Below are 13,003 nucleotides of genomic sequence, written 5' to 3' on the forward strand. Positions count from 1 at the left end.
TATCTGTTCTTATTTCCCTGGCAAAGTTCTCGAGCACTTGACTGATAATACAGCTTTGCTAATCGCTGTATGACCTTTGACAGTTTAAAGCAGGATTAGGTGGAGATGTATTATGAAACCCTGCAGAGAAAATGCGTTTATATGTTATGCATTTTTTCTCGTTCGAATTGTAGTGTCAATTTTTTTAAAAATTGCATTACCTGTTATCTTGCATTAGCTTATCTTTATTAAATATTTGAATGAGTTTCTCCCCCTATGCTTTGGTGAGAGATATAGTCAATTATTGTGTTTGACTCTAAACTCATGTTGGCGGGATTTCAAGCTGTAAATTTGAAAGCTAGCAAGATAAGTGCTGGGAAGTATTATTGGAGATTTTCCTTTGATATGTTCTCCGCTCTGCTGTTTATTATGCACATGTTTTAGATAAAGCCTTCAGAGGCGATACTGTTCATTGATTGTTGATAGACATAAACATGTGGGTGTTTTTTTAAGCATCAAGATTTAAAGTTAGAATTAAAAAAAAAAACTCTATATTTGATGCTTTTAACCGTTTTGTAGAGATGTGTATATTGTCATTGCAAAATATAAATATTAAAATAACAAATTAATGCTAAAATTTGATCTCTTTTGTGTAAAAACTTGTATTTTTCTCTCATTTGCACTTAAATGTTTTGTTCAGTTAGGATAACTAAAGAGATGCACAATAAAAGCTTTAAATCCCGGACGAGCCCCCAACTGATTTTACAACCTCAAGTGTCAAGGGCTGAGGTTGAACATAAGTTAATGAAAATAAATAAATAAACAGTTAGCAGGTTATGATTTTGATGACCTTTAGATTCTTTTATTGTGAGAAAAGGGGGAAAAGTTTGTATTTACAGAAAACAAAGAATAGGAGCTCAAACAAAATAGATCTAGGGCTGAGGAAGGCCGAAATAATAAACAAAACATTTACTAACTCCACCCCGAAAATAACTTGCCCAATAGAATTAAAAGAAATACAGAAAATAAATTACAAATACTTCCCTTACGTCTTAACTAAATCAAGAAACAGAAGAAAAAGTCAGTAAAAAAATTGGTACTCAGCCCCTACGGTGCTCAGTTTACAGCTTTAGGACAATATATTGGTTTTACAGTCACAACAAGGAAGGGAGAGAAGAAAGATGGAGAGCACCTTCAAGTTCACAACTTTGCACAGCTAGAACACTAAAACAGGAACAGGTTATTGAATAAGAATGAAGTATTCCTGGATAAAGCTGTCCATCTCCCCCCCCCCGCGATCTGACTCTGTCGTCTCCTTTTTAAAAATGCTCTTTGCATTTGATTTTGAGTATCTACCGATACTGAAACTAAATCTGATACTTCTATAGTAAATATAAAAAAGAATAAAAAAGAGTGAAGAAACCAATCCAGGACATTCCTTATTTTTTATTTAATTCAACTCATTTTAACATTCAACAACTCTGTTAACGACAAGAGAACTTATGTGAGCTTGAACAATCAAGTAACAAATAACATCAATTCTTCACTTTTGGACTTTAGTGCAACAGTAAATATAAAGAAAACTCTAATATGAAAACAAATAGCATTTCAACTTAAAAATACCCGGCAGGCATGTAAGCAAAAAATAAAAGTGCCAAAATGTTTGCAAAACCAGTAATGTGCTTTTAGAAACTGCACTCCTAACTCTTGAGCACTCCTAAGTCTTTTCATCAGAGTAGTAATCTTCACAGAAGGAAATGTCTGTTTATTCTTAATGAAAACTACTATGTGTACCTTGTCAGGTTTGAGTCTGTTGCTGTTCTCATCTAGGACGTTTGCAACGGCCCAAACAAGCTGTTTCTATGTTTTACTTTGCCGGCGTTTAACCAATACCGTTTCTGCAACAAAGTGATGTCATGACGCACATGTTGCTGTTTTTCAATTCCGATTGAGTCTGAAACCACTTGATTGGATCTAAACATCCCTAGAAAATAGTATTTATTTTTTATATATAATTTTTAATATTAGCAAAATATTTGATAATATATTAATGGAAAATATATTTTTATTCAACTGAAAAAAATCACAAACTGCAAAATAATTTATGTGCTTTTTAAAAATAAAATATAAATTTTTATTTTATTTATATTTTAATGAATTCTATGCAGTAAAAGACATGCAAACACTGCTAAATATTTAGCGATAAGCTCTACTCACTGGCTTCTCCCCTGTACAATTTCACATACAGTAAGAAATCGAGCTCTTTTCCACATTCATTCATTCATTTTCTTGACGGTTTAGTCCCTTTATTAATTACCACAGAGTAATGACCCGCCAACTTATCCAGCAAGTTTTTATGAAGCGGATGCCCTTCCAGCCGCAACCCATCTCTGGGAAACATCCACACACACATTCACACACACACACTCATACACTACGGACAATTTAGCCTACCCAATTCACCTGTATCGCATGTCTTTGGACTCTGGGGGAAACCGGAGCACCCGGAGGAAACCCACGCGAAGGCAGGGAGAACATGCAAACTCCACACAGAAAAGCCAGCTGAGCCGAGGTTCAAACCAGCGACCTTCTTGCTGTAAGGCGACAGCACAATCTACTGCGACACTGCCTCGACTCTCTTTTCCACAAATTGAACCTAAAATTCATGTAGTTTTTGGTATTTGATTTATAAGACATCTATAGCTCCACCCTCTTTTAAAAAATCACAGTCTCATTTAAATTTAAAGCGACAGTCACCAAAATGGCACAATTAGGATCAAAGCCTAAAAGAGGCAATTTCAAAGAATCAAGGGCGTCACACACTGGATGCGCCGCTCAGTTCCGCAACACGGCACGAACATGACAGTTTAAAGTATCGCACACCAGACCCGCACATTCGCATGCTATTTAAAATGAAATTTCAGATGGCGCTCTGTGGCACGGCAGAAATAATAATAGTGTCCTGAGTAGTTGCTGGGTGCCACAGTCAGCCGCTGGTTTGTGTACCCTGATAGAAACCTATATTCAGAATTCTGAAATGCATGGCGCGACAATGCGAGTCGCCGAGCAGCGCTTCGGGTGTGTGACCCCCTTTATAAACATTGTGTAAGTGAAGAGCACAATGTAATACGGTTGCACGATATTGGAAAAATTTAACCTTGTGATATTTTTTTTTTTGCAATATATATTGCGATATGATTACAATTTCACGAGATGACTTAATATCTCTCTTTAGGAAGAATTTATTATGTTAGATCAATTGGGATGATTCTGCTGTGGGAGAGGTCATCTCTATAATATCTAATAAACAATCTTTCAAATTTTTGGGGTCGCACTGCTCATTTTTACTGTGGTCTGTGCTACTTGCAGCGCATTACTGTATTTGCATGTGTTGTAGGTATTTACATGCACATCTGTAAATGCAATCAAGAAAAAGATTCAATTGAAATTAAGTGTTTTATCAGATGTAACCTTATTCAAGTTCAGTAACTGAATGATAAAATAAATAATAATTAAATAAAATGAATCATGGTTAAGGTCACAAATAGGACAATTTTTCATACCTGAATGCTTTTAAAATCATTATAAAATAACAGGAATCAAAACACATGCAAATGATGAATTATAATACAAACTCAACATTGCATATCCGGCGATGTGACCATTGCGAATGATCCTATTGCGATATCGATGCTGAAACTATATATTGTGCAGCCCTACAATGTAATTGTGCATCCACCTGTTGTGAATCCGAGAACATTTTACATCATTATGCAATTCATACTCACTTTCAGATTTTTGCTGGTTTATTATACTATTTTACTAAGACTTCTGCAATGATATTAATCTCAGATGCGCTAGTTGTGAATGCAGTGCATGCTTTCTGCACCAAACCTCTCTGAAATGCATTTCTTGGGTCTGGATTGAGTATCTGCTCCCTTATGATTAATTCATGTTTCCTGCTAAATTCTGAGAAATGGGTCATGAGTAGCGCAGCGTGACCCCCTCTGGTTTGCCCCGGACAATGTGCTGATTATATTCCGCTCACCCGTTGCAGTGCTCTTAGGGTTTCCACAACAGCGCCTCGATTTGCAGGGGCGGCGTGGTGCTAATACCCTCTCATGACCCTGATGTCGCAGTCATGCGGTGCGCTCATGACACAATGCACTTTACCCACATTGCTTTCCCAGAGATTTTTTTGCTGCCAAAAACAGACCTGGAGGAGGAAAGAGATGATGTGAAGGAAAAATAAATTAATACCTTTCATAAATACCAAATAGATCAGATTTTTTTTTAAGATATGGTGGAAACAGAGAACAAAGAAAACAATTAACATAGCTGCTGCTGATAATGTATTTGAACATTATCCGGTACACTGGTAAAATCAACATTATATAAGTTAGAGTAGTTTTACTGGCACTAAACATTTTTGTTTTCATGTGTTCGCTATGAGAGAAAAAACACATCAAATGCATGTCGCAATCATAACTCTAAAAAGCGATAAGATTATTTAAATGATGTGCACGCTTTCGGTTTCATTTTCACTAAGTGCTGTTCATACTTCGCGCGTGGCACCCAAACGATCACTCTGTGCCACAAACTAAATGTCATTTATAACTTTAATACCTTTTATTCACAACCTGTGCAGGTTCTGTTCACTAAAGTAGGCACGCGTGTGTCTATCATCAAGTAGGGCGCGTCCGCTCTCTCTGTGATAACAGCTCACGTTCAGCAGCTCACGTCTCGTGTGATTTCCCGGCCACGAATACAGCGTTATAAGAAGACAAAAATGACATTTTTAGGTGAATTGCACCTTATAAATTCAGTATGTGACTCTTTAGCACCATTTGGAGGTGTCCATGTCGCTGAGCAATGTATGTGAATGTGAAACAATGAAAAGACTCGTTCTGCCGCCCTTGCTTTTCTCCTGATCTTGAAAATATGATTTACAGAATCGTAGAAATACTAGATTAAGATTGTCTAGGGCAGGGGTGTCCAAACTCGGTCCTGGAGGGCCGGTGTCCTACATAGTTTAGCTCCAACTTCCTTCAACACACCTCCCTGGAAGTTTCTAGTATACCTAGAAAGAGCTTGATTAGCTGGTTCAGTTGTGTTTAATTGAGGTTACAACTAAAATATGCAGGACACCGGCCCAGGACCGAGTTTGAACACCCTTGATCTAGGGGGTCGAATTGAGGTTGCGGTCATTTTTTTGATTAAGTATCTTTTTTAAGATTGTCATCTCACTCTGTTGCTAAATCTGCACTGCCAGACATAATTCAAATTGGGCTAATATTTCTCGTTCAACTTGTAGAAATATCATAATCACAAATGGCCTTTTTAAGATCGCAATCTCGCTGTTGTAAAACCTGTACTTTCACTGCCAAACATACTTTAAAATAGCCTGATGTCACTCAACCAGCTTGTATACTTAGGGCGTACTCGCACTATGCTATCCGAACCGTGGCCAGGCCCATTTCCCGGATCGTTTGAGAAGTGTGAGTGCGCTGAATCGGGCTCAGGCACGGTTCACTTGGCCGGCCCTGGCCCGGTTGGAAGAGGTGGGCTTGAGCGCGGTTCACTTGGGCGAAAGCGAGACGAGACTTTTAAGGGACTGTTTCATATGGATTTATTAATCATTCTTACTGTTCAATGAACGCAAACTGCCGTAGTTTATTAAATACGCAAACCCTTCACTGCACGACAGCTGCACCTTCAGCAAACCTCCTCATTCCTGCAGCAGGAGGGTTTTATGATTGTTTATGAACGCCAAAAGTGGCGGATCTGTTCGGCGAAATATCTGACTGCGTGTCACCGCATTCCTAAGGGACTGTTTGGCGAAATATTTGAATGCATGTCACTGCATATCACGATATAACTAGAGAAATATCCACTGTGCTGAAGGGAGAGCGCTTACTGAACAGCGCAGCATCGATGACGTCAGCGTGCCCAGGCCCGATTGTAATGTGAGTGCGGGCCGTCGGGGGAGACGGGGGGGGGGACAAGCATGCTTTGGCCCGGTTCGAATCTACTGTACATAGTGTGAGTACGGCCTTAGAAATGTACTAATTCCAGATTTTATTTCCCAGATGATTCATATCGGTTTGGTGTTGTGAGTTTATTTCTTCTGTTCAACACAAAGTTGGAAAAACTGCCATTGACTTCTATGGTGTTTTTATTTAGTTCTTACTACTTACTATGTCTACAGTTATTTCAGTCCAGTGCCGCAATGTTAACCAGTTGTAGTACCTCCAATATAAACCTAAAATAGCTTCAAATGTCCTTTTTAAGATCGTCATCTCACTCTGTTGGTAAATCTGCACTTTCAATGCCAGACATCCTTCAAAATAGGCTTCTGTTGCTCGAAATATCATTATCACGGCTTCCAGATGTTATGTAACAGATGATTCCTATTGGTTTGGTGTTGTGTCGAAGGTCTTTTAATAGTAATTGTCGCATTGGCAGGATGTGGAGCTGCTGTGTTTATGTGTGTCTGCTGAATGGATGGCTTTAGCTTAATGACAGGGTACAGCGATGTGTTTTTCTCAGTGCGCTGTGCTGCAGAGAGCGGCCTTTGAAAACCATCAAGCGCTTCCCATCGCAGTGGCTCCTTTTAACCCTGTGGCTTTGCTGAATTTGTAAACACATTTAGCTGTTTCCCGTGGTTTGCCCCCGTGTGCCATCTTTTTCTCGGTCTCTGCGGGGGTGTTATGGGATCCGCTGCATGTATGTTCAAGTGTCTTTAGTAATGTTGGGTCTTTTTCTATATCTAGGTTGATGAAGGAATGCATCTGCTGATCACGGGCCCTAATGGTTGTGGAAAAAGCTCTCTGTTCAGGATCCTGAGTGGACTCTGGCCGGTCTACAGCGGCGTGCTCTACAAACCCTCACCCGATCACATGTTTTACATACCTCAAAGGTACTAGCGCTACAAGTAGACCGCATGCTTTGTATGTGTGTGTGTGTGTGTGGATGTTTCCCAGAGATGGGTTGCGGCTGGAAGGGCATCCGCTGCGTAAAAACGTGCTGGATAAGTTGGCAGTTCATTACGCTGTGGCGACCACAGATTAATGAAGGGACTAAGTCAACAAGAAAATGAATGAATGTATGTATAAACCCAGTACCTTACATTGATTGCAAAAAAACAACAACAAAAAATTACATTGAAATAATATCAGTGGGAAAGCATGAACATAATTACAAAACAAACCAATTTGTCGCCTATGCACGTCTGCCTTATTTTTTGTCCCTGCATTCTAATTTGTGGCAAACTAATCTTGCATACAGAATATATTACGGTGTACACCAATAATTAGCATAAGATCATAGAAGGCTATTGTTTCCTCTTTGTTCGGGTTCAGGGCCCAGCAATGAGACTCAGTTTGCTAGATTTTGTTTAAGAATTAAGATCAATTAGAAGGCAGAGACGTGGGTGTGCGTGCATGTGTTTATTTCCATTTCCCTCGCCGTGCCAGGTTAATTAGCGCTGATGAGTGTGCTGATTAAAAAGAGGCGCACAATCCAAAAGCAGTCAGCACATATGGTGCTCCTGTGACTGCCTTACATGTCGGCTTCATTACAAACACAACAGGAGTACAGCAGCGCTTCGTGTTCATGATCACACAACGGGACGTGTCCAACGCCATTTACAACCAGCAGCTGCTTGTCATTTGGCCCACTTGCAGTTCACTGATATATCACGACTGTTAAGGAGAAGAGATAAAATAAGACAATGACTTGGGACTGGTTTTTAGAGGAGGATACATATTAAAATGAGAGAATTTTACATATGAAAACTTACAGTGCTTGATATATATGAGTACTATGACATGAATTCATTTTTAGGTTAATTCTTTTGCTTCAGGGTTTTAGTAGGACTAATCGAGGAACAAATTATTGATTTCATAATTAATTATTAAAGTATAACATTAATTAAAACAAGGATATGCATTAATAAGACAGCATATCCTATTTCTAAATTCAGTTCTAATTTCCAGCAAACGAATAAATGAACAATAATAATGAAGTGTGTTATACCCTAATACACATGCTGTGCCCATATGGTCTGAAACCAGACAGGTGTGCAAATCTAAGCTTGTTTTTAATATAACAAATATAAATATGGATATAATAAATAATACTTCTAATTAAGCAAATTGTTACGAATGAACTGAAAAAGCCTACCGAGATGAAGGCATGAAGTCAGTTTTTTTTTATTTATGTAGGCTAGAAAAAATATATATATTTTTTAAATATTTTAATTCTTTATATTTATATCCTATATATATCCTTAATATTTTAATTATTTTTCATTTGTGAAGATATTTGCGTATTGCTGTACATCTTGTGTGTATTAAGCAGTGTGTACAACGCACAACTAACGCACTCTGCGCTCGACTTTAGACCAGTTTTGTTTTGGTCTATTGAAAAATCTATTATAGTTTCTCAAAATAGCAGTGCGCCTCAGAACTCCTTCCTTTTTAGACCACAACGCCTATGGGCGCACATATGAGCGCAAATTCCTTTGCTATTTAAACAGCGTGGCGGAAAACGTCAAAACAACTCTTGCCCCAAGCTGAAACTAGCAAACAACAATTGCGTCGCGCCTTGTGCCACATTGTGCCGGGTGTATGATAATCTTCTAAGCAAGGGCTTATTATACGGTCCCATCTTGTGGATCGATGACATCAGCCGTCTTCGGCTAATGGACGCAGACGCTCTGTCTCTCAGAAATTATAAATATTTAAAATGGGCACTCTCCTTATAAATAAACTGCATAATTGCAATCTAAATAACTACATTTTCAACTAAAAACCCTCAAAATTACATTGTGTTGTCCAGTGGCTGCAATATTTGTCAAAATGTAGTGAGTTTATTAATCTGCTGTCACTCTATGCGGAGTAATACACAAGGGTGAAGAGGTAATACGAGTGCGATCAGATTCAGCCAATTAGATTCGAGAATCAGATAGAACTGTTGTATGCATGTTTAAATGTGTGTGTGTGTGTATAACTTTGTTGAAATGTTGTTGTTTGTGATTTGTTTTGCAATATTTCACTTGAATTTAATTGTATAATCGTTCTATTTATGAATATGTTTGGTGTTAACTATACTAACATATTATTTAAATAAAGATATCTGTTAAATAAATCTGTTTTATTTAAATGCACCAAAATATATGACCTATGTTCACTGAGAAATGGATAAAAATATTTATTTTCAAAATCATGTATGTGTATGGTGAAGTGCATATGGTGAGAATTGCTTTCCCCCCTGTGTTTTCCCTTAATCCTCTAATAATGAGGTCATCATGTTTCATTAGCACAAGGACTGGGTGATTAAAATAGAAGAATCCAGAATTTTTATTTTGTCTGTTTTTTTTCCTCTTTAGGCCTTATATGTCGGTGGGAACGCTGCGAGATCAGGTGATTTATCCTCATTCTGTTCAGGAGATGCAGGAGAAGGGCATTACTGACCGGCAGCTGGAGGAAATCCTGCAAACCGTGAACCTCCGTTATATCCTGGAGAGAGAGGGAGGTGAGAGATCACACTGCAAAAATACAGTATATGGGGCAAACATAAGATGTCCTGTTTTGGTGTCTATATTCAATTTACAGAAGTGATTTAATATTGCATTACATTGCATTCAGCATGACGGATATATTTATGTAGAAATTAAACATGCTTATTCTGACCTGCGCTCATTGAGACATGTGAAAGAGGAAATGATCATCATATCATAACTGGATACCAAAGATTTGTGGTTTGAAGGATAGTGGCAAAAATAGAAAAAATAAAAATGACTTTTAATTCATATTTTGGGGCAGCACTGTTCCACGAAGGATTATGGCAGTTCTGAAGGCAAACGGGGGCCCAACCCGTTACTAGTAAGGTGTACCTAATAAAGTGGCCGGTCAGTGTATATTCAATGTAAATTGATTTGATATTTAAAACTGATCAATGATACTACAGTGTTTCCTCTAGGATTTTTTTCCAGCTGTGGCGGCAGGCCTTTTTTACACAGATCTACCAACTACCTGTGGCGTTATTTCCATGACAAATGTTGCGAGCGCAGTATTACAAGCCAAGATCACATTTATGTAATAGCCTTTGAGCATGCTAATCTCTTTGCTTGCACGCCAATTTCCTCTGCTCGTGCACAAACCTTCTTGCACGCCCCCTCAAATATACACTGCTCAATCGCAGATCTTCTTGTGCGCTCTCAAATAAACGCTGCTGAAGTGCGATTTAGTGCGTTTATGTAACGAGTATGTCTCCAACATTTATAAGATTTGCTAGGTATATTTATGAATGTCTCCAATAAACCAACAGAGCGGCATTAAGGCGTCCTGAAGTAAAGTGAAACGGCTATACGTCGTGTTTGCTGGCCTCACGCACACCTGTCAGTCAGCCAGTCAGCACGTAATCTTAAAGGGTTTAAAAAATAAGACACAGCACTACTATGGTTACAGAAAAGTTTGCGCTGTTATAATTCACTTACCTTTTAATACGTTTTGGTGCGTTTATCACCCGCTATAAAAAAAAAACGACTTAATGTTTGAATGAGAAGTTGTAATGTAGCCGTGGCGGGATCAATGTTGCCCTGGCCTCCGCCATGGAAGAATGAATGTCGCGGAAACCATGTACTAGATATAAGCTTGATTACAAATTATTTATTGAAAGTTTATAAATATTTCATAATAATACTGTTGCAATTTTTTGGATTAAATGCATCTTTCAAACATTATCTAATGTATTAAATTTTCATCTAATTACATGAAATCACATTTTCATCTAATTCCTGTTTATTAACGTCTACTTTTATTTTACCAGCGTACATTTTTTTTAATTGTTAAAAAATAAAAATGTACAAATTATTTAAAAAGTATTTTTGGAAAATTATTAAACATTATTTCATAATACTACTGTTTTTGCAAATGTTTTGGTAAAATGCACACAATCTAATTTCACACAATCTGATTCATGCGTGTCACTAAAAAAAGCAAGCGCTGCACATTTACTGTACTTGATGTAATGTGTTGAACTAACAGATTTTTTAGATCAAATATTAATAACATAATTAATAATGCATGTTTAAATGATTTAGGAATACTGAATAAGCAAAGCTGTATTAGTAGTAAACAAAATTATAATTTGTACTATTTAAACATTTTTAATATAATTAAGATGATATTTTCAGGCTGGGATGCAGTGAGCGACTGGAAGGACGTGTTGTCTGGAGGAGAGAAGCAGCGGATGGGCATGGCAAGGATGTTTTACCATAAGTACGTCACCGATACTTACATTTTGATTAATTAAATAATTTAATTTAGTCCTAATTAAATAATAAATATGTGATCTGTTTTACTGACTGTTTGTTTTAAATTATGTATGGAATGTATGTTATGGAAGGTATGTATATATTCCTCTTAAAGGAAAAACTGCTTTTGTTACTTTTTTTTTCTTACTGACTGTTTTTTTTTTTTTTTGTTTCTAGCCCAAATATCTAAATATTCCCTAAACCAGGAAGCATTTGTAAAAGTAAATAAATAAATACATAAATATTATTAATATAAATGTAATACATACATATATTTATTTATTCATTCATTCAATTTCTTGTCGGCTTAGTCCCTTTATTAATTTGGGGTCGCCACAGCGGAATGAACCGCCAACTTATCCAGCAAGTTTTTACGCAGCAAATGCCCTTCCAGCCGCAACCCATCTCTGGGTAACATCCGCACACACATTCACACACACACTCACACTCTACGGACAATTTAGCCTACCCAAGTCACCTGTACCGCATGTCTTTGGACTGTGGGGGAAACCGGAGCACCCGGAGGAAACCCACGTGAAGGCAGGGAGAACATGCAAACTCCACACAGAAACGCCAACTGAGCCGAGGTTCGAACCAGCGACCCAGCTACCTTCTTGCTGTGGGGCGACAGCACTACCTTCTGCGCCACTGCCTCGCCCTATTGCAAATATTATAATATTATATTTATATATTCATTTATTTGAAGAGTACAGATGCAAAAGCCGCTAAACGCCACTTCCGCCAAAAATGAGCTAATGCAACACAATCTCACGGCAATTCGTATCTTTTTTATTTAGTGGCTAATTTGTATAAATTCGTACGATCTAATACGTACATTTTAGTACGATTTGCTCATCCCCCAATGACGGTTGGGTTTAGGGGTGGGGTTAGGTGCCACGCCTTCTTTTTAAAATCGTACAATTTCATACGACTGAACTTGTACGAATTCATACGAATTAGCCACTAAACTGGCAAAACGTAAAAAACTTACGTTTTCTCTTGAGATCAGGCTGGCTAATGATATTTAGCGAATGCTTTAAGCACATACTACATGTTCAACAAATATTTTTGCTTCAAAAAAATGCTTTCCATTCAGAAATAGCAGTTTGTATGCAAAAGCCTCTAAACGCCACTTGCCTTTGGCAGCAAAAGCCGAAATATCAAGTCAAATATATAGTAAATATATAGTCAAAAATTACAAAAAAAGCTTTTTTAAAGGAAAAACTAATTTTATTAATTACTAATAAATAAAATAAATAAAAAATACATAAAATAACAATAAAAATCTCTCTCTCTTATCTCCATAGTACCGGATTAAAAAATATTTTTTAATTGTAAAAATATAATAAAATGAAAATAAATGTAAAAAAATGTCTTGTATTGTATACATAAATAAATAAATAAATAAATAAATAAATAATAAGAAATATCATTATTGTATGTATGTATGTATGTATGTATGTATGTATGTATGTATGTATGTATGCATGCATGCATGTATGTATGTATGTATGTATGTATGTATGTATATATGTATATATATATATATATATATATATATATATATATATATATATATATATATATATATGATAATAAGATAAATAAATAAAAAAATGCATTTTTGTGTTTTTCTTTAAAGCAAAATATCAGCCAATGGCATTAGCAAAATTATTTTGTTTTCGATATAAAAAAAGACCCAAG

General features: G+C 36.9%; 1 protein-coding gene across 2 annotated transcripts in view; it reads left to right on the top strand.

The window, feature by feature from the left end:
* The window catches only part of abcd1 (ATP binding cassette subfamily D member 1), a 36,667-nt gene that overhangs the window by 19,301 nt on the left and 4,363 nt on the right, over positions 1–13,003 (top strand). Inside the window, exons 6-8 of one of the 2 annotated variants that reach the window (XM_087263665.1) lie at positions 6,753–6,898; positions 9,371–9,516; positions 11,180–11,264. In XM_087263665.1, coding sequence (XP_087119791.1) covers positions 6,753–6,898; positions 9,371–9,516; positions 11,180–11,264 — 377 coding nt within the window. 2 annotated transcript variants of the gene reach the window in all.

Source organism: Danio rerio, chromosome 8, assembly GCF_052040795.2.
Source record: "Danio rerio strain M-AB ecotype USA chromosome 8, GRCz13ab, whole genome shotgun sequence".
Classification (NCBI taxonomy): Eukaryota; Metazoa; Chordata; class Actinopteri; order Cypriniformes; family Danionidae; genus Danio; species Danio rerio.